The sequence below is a fragment of the Fopius arisanus genome, unplaced genomic scaffold (genome assembly GCF_000806365.1).
Source record: "Fopius arisanus strain USDA-PBARC FA_bdor unplaced genomic scaffold, ASM80636v1 scaffold00794, whole genome shotgun sequence".
Lineage (NCBI taxonomy): Eukaryota > Metazoa > Arthropoda > Insecta > Hymenoptera > Braconidae > Fopius > Fopius arisanus.
This window is the reverse complement of record NW_011888533.1, coordinates 1-2203: the sequence shown is the minus strand read 5'-3', so window position 1 is coordinate 2203 and position 2203 is coordinate 1. Positions and strand designations below refer to the sequence as shown.

At 40.1% G+C, this 2203-nt stretch overlaps 1 protein-coding gene across 1 annotated transcript; it reads left to right on the top strand.

The window, feature by feature from the left end:
* On the top strand, positions 1-2197 carry LOC105273072 (uncharacterized; the record flags this gene model as incomplete). The annotated part of the gene is given in 2 exon segments (XM_011315308.1): positions 1-1916; positions 1989-2197. Coding segments are annotated over 2 exon segments (2082 nt in total), but the record flags the coding sequence as incomplete, so codon positions are not given.
* Between the last annotated feature and the right edge of the window lie 6 nt (positions 2198-2203).

The following is a 2203-nucleotide window of genomic DNA, read 5'->3' as shown; positions in this document are numbered from 1 at the left end:
GGGAATAACGAATCGGAGATTCCTTATAACTTTGACCCACTGCCTGAAGAATCGTGCTCAGGACGAAAATCGACAGTGACACACCAATGGATCAAAGATCTGATATCGTCAGTGAAACCAGAAAATCCAGAGAAAATTCCCGGTGACTTGGAAAATCCTTTCTATCTACCTCCATTTATCGATGATTTGGAACGGGTTGGGAAAGAATTTCCACTTTGGACCGGTGCAGCTATACCAAATGGTGAGAAACATGCTTCATCAGCATATCAGGAGGGCTACTTCAATGCTGTCAGGAACGGAGTCTTCCAGAATATGACATTGCCATGTGTTTGTCATGTATTCTTGAAGAAGCTTTTGGACGATATCCTCAGTGGTAATATCTATATGTCTAAAGAATTGAAGAAATTCGTGCATAACGCACCCGGACCTACTAATCTCCCAGCTCATCCAGACTCTTCAGAAGGTGAAAAAGGTGAACCAAAGGAAAGCCCTGGAAAGAGTCAGAAGAAAGAAATGAGAGAGATGGATGCATCAAGTGTCAGTGGCAATCTATCAGACGATTTGTTGAACAATAATCAGGAGGTAAGTTGTAAAGACAAGAATCTAGTGAATATTCAAAAAGATGAATTGCAGGAAAATACTGACAATAGAGTTGAGGACAATATAGCGAAAATAAATCATAATTGGGATGACCCCCGTGAAATGGATTCTGACTTTCTCACTCAAATGCAATGGCGTGGCATTGTTAATGATGAGGAGAAATTTTTTTGCCAGGATGTGTCCATCGGTGCTCAAGGACTTCCAGAAGAATCCCCTGACAAATGTCCTAATACTGCTGAAGTTAGTTCACACGTTCTTGATTTGCAGAGGGATAATCTGAAGGATTATCTCCTCACTGAAGAAATATTGAATAATTTCGTTGAGATCAACAACAATGCTAGTTCAGTTCTAGAAGAAAATCCTTCATGGATCCATTCGAAATGGGATAAGAACTCTTGCTCTCAAATATTCTCAAGTACTCCTCTACTAGATCATTCATATGCCAACTCATCGCAAATAGAAATCCCCGTTTCACCAAAGAGTCCTGAGGTATCGAAACCACAAATTCTAACAACAAAATCGGAAGAACGTTGTACAGATGTGCAATCTGAAAAGAAGCTGGATAAAATATCAAAATCGAAAGAACGTCAAGGATATTTTGCACCATACCCCGAAATTAGGATTTTGAATGAAAGAGGTGGTTCTAAACAGAAAGAATTTTTCCTCCCCAATGGTCTGATATGCCCTTACGTGAAATATAATGGTATGAGAGTTCATGTTGAGGAATCGTGTGGCTTCGACTCCATCGTACACATTCTACAATCTGCTGCTATGGATGATACAGCTTATAAGCTGAGAATGAAGTCATCAAAGAATGAACTGTTACAGTTCATCGTTGAATTTATGCAATCTGGGCCAACCACTTTAATTCTCCATCGTCGGTGTGCCCTTCTAGCTCAATTCTACCCCGTTAAAGTGCAGAAAAATGCTACAAGCATAACACCAGTGCGTCTAAATGTTAAAGATGCAATATGTAGCATTTGGAGTAAGTTTGATCTTGAACGAAATGGAACTCGGACTAGTCAATGCCTTAATCAAAATTGCTCGATCCAAAAATCTAGCACTGTTGATTTTCTGCCAGTCGATCCTATAATGATAGCCGAACAAGGTTTCGAAGCTCTGGCTAGGGCTATCATTCTTCAACGCTCCCGGAAGTGTACGCAGTCTCATTGTGGTGGTACAGTAGGTGAAAGTACTGTCTTGAACAACACTTTATTGATTGAATTGGATGTCAGGCTTGATTACAAACAGAAACATGGTTTGGAATGCCACCTGAGCAATATTCCAGCGGAGTTGTACCTGGGCAAGATATATCGGTGAGTGACGTTCCTAGTCTCCATATATCTATTTCTGAGAAGAGTATCCTCAATCCCCAATTTTTTTTTCAGACTGATTGGTGTAATCCACTATCGAAAGACTGACGATCACTTCATAGCTTACTGTCGCAGGATGACTGGTCACTGGATGGAATGTAATGATTTGAATTTTGCTTCTACTCCACTCAAGAATGACAACATTACAATACTTCCTATTTGTGCAATTTACGTAGCATAAGTGGAATGTTAGTCTTTTCTCAGCTGGAAAAACATTACGAGATGGGGAC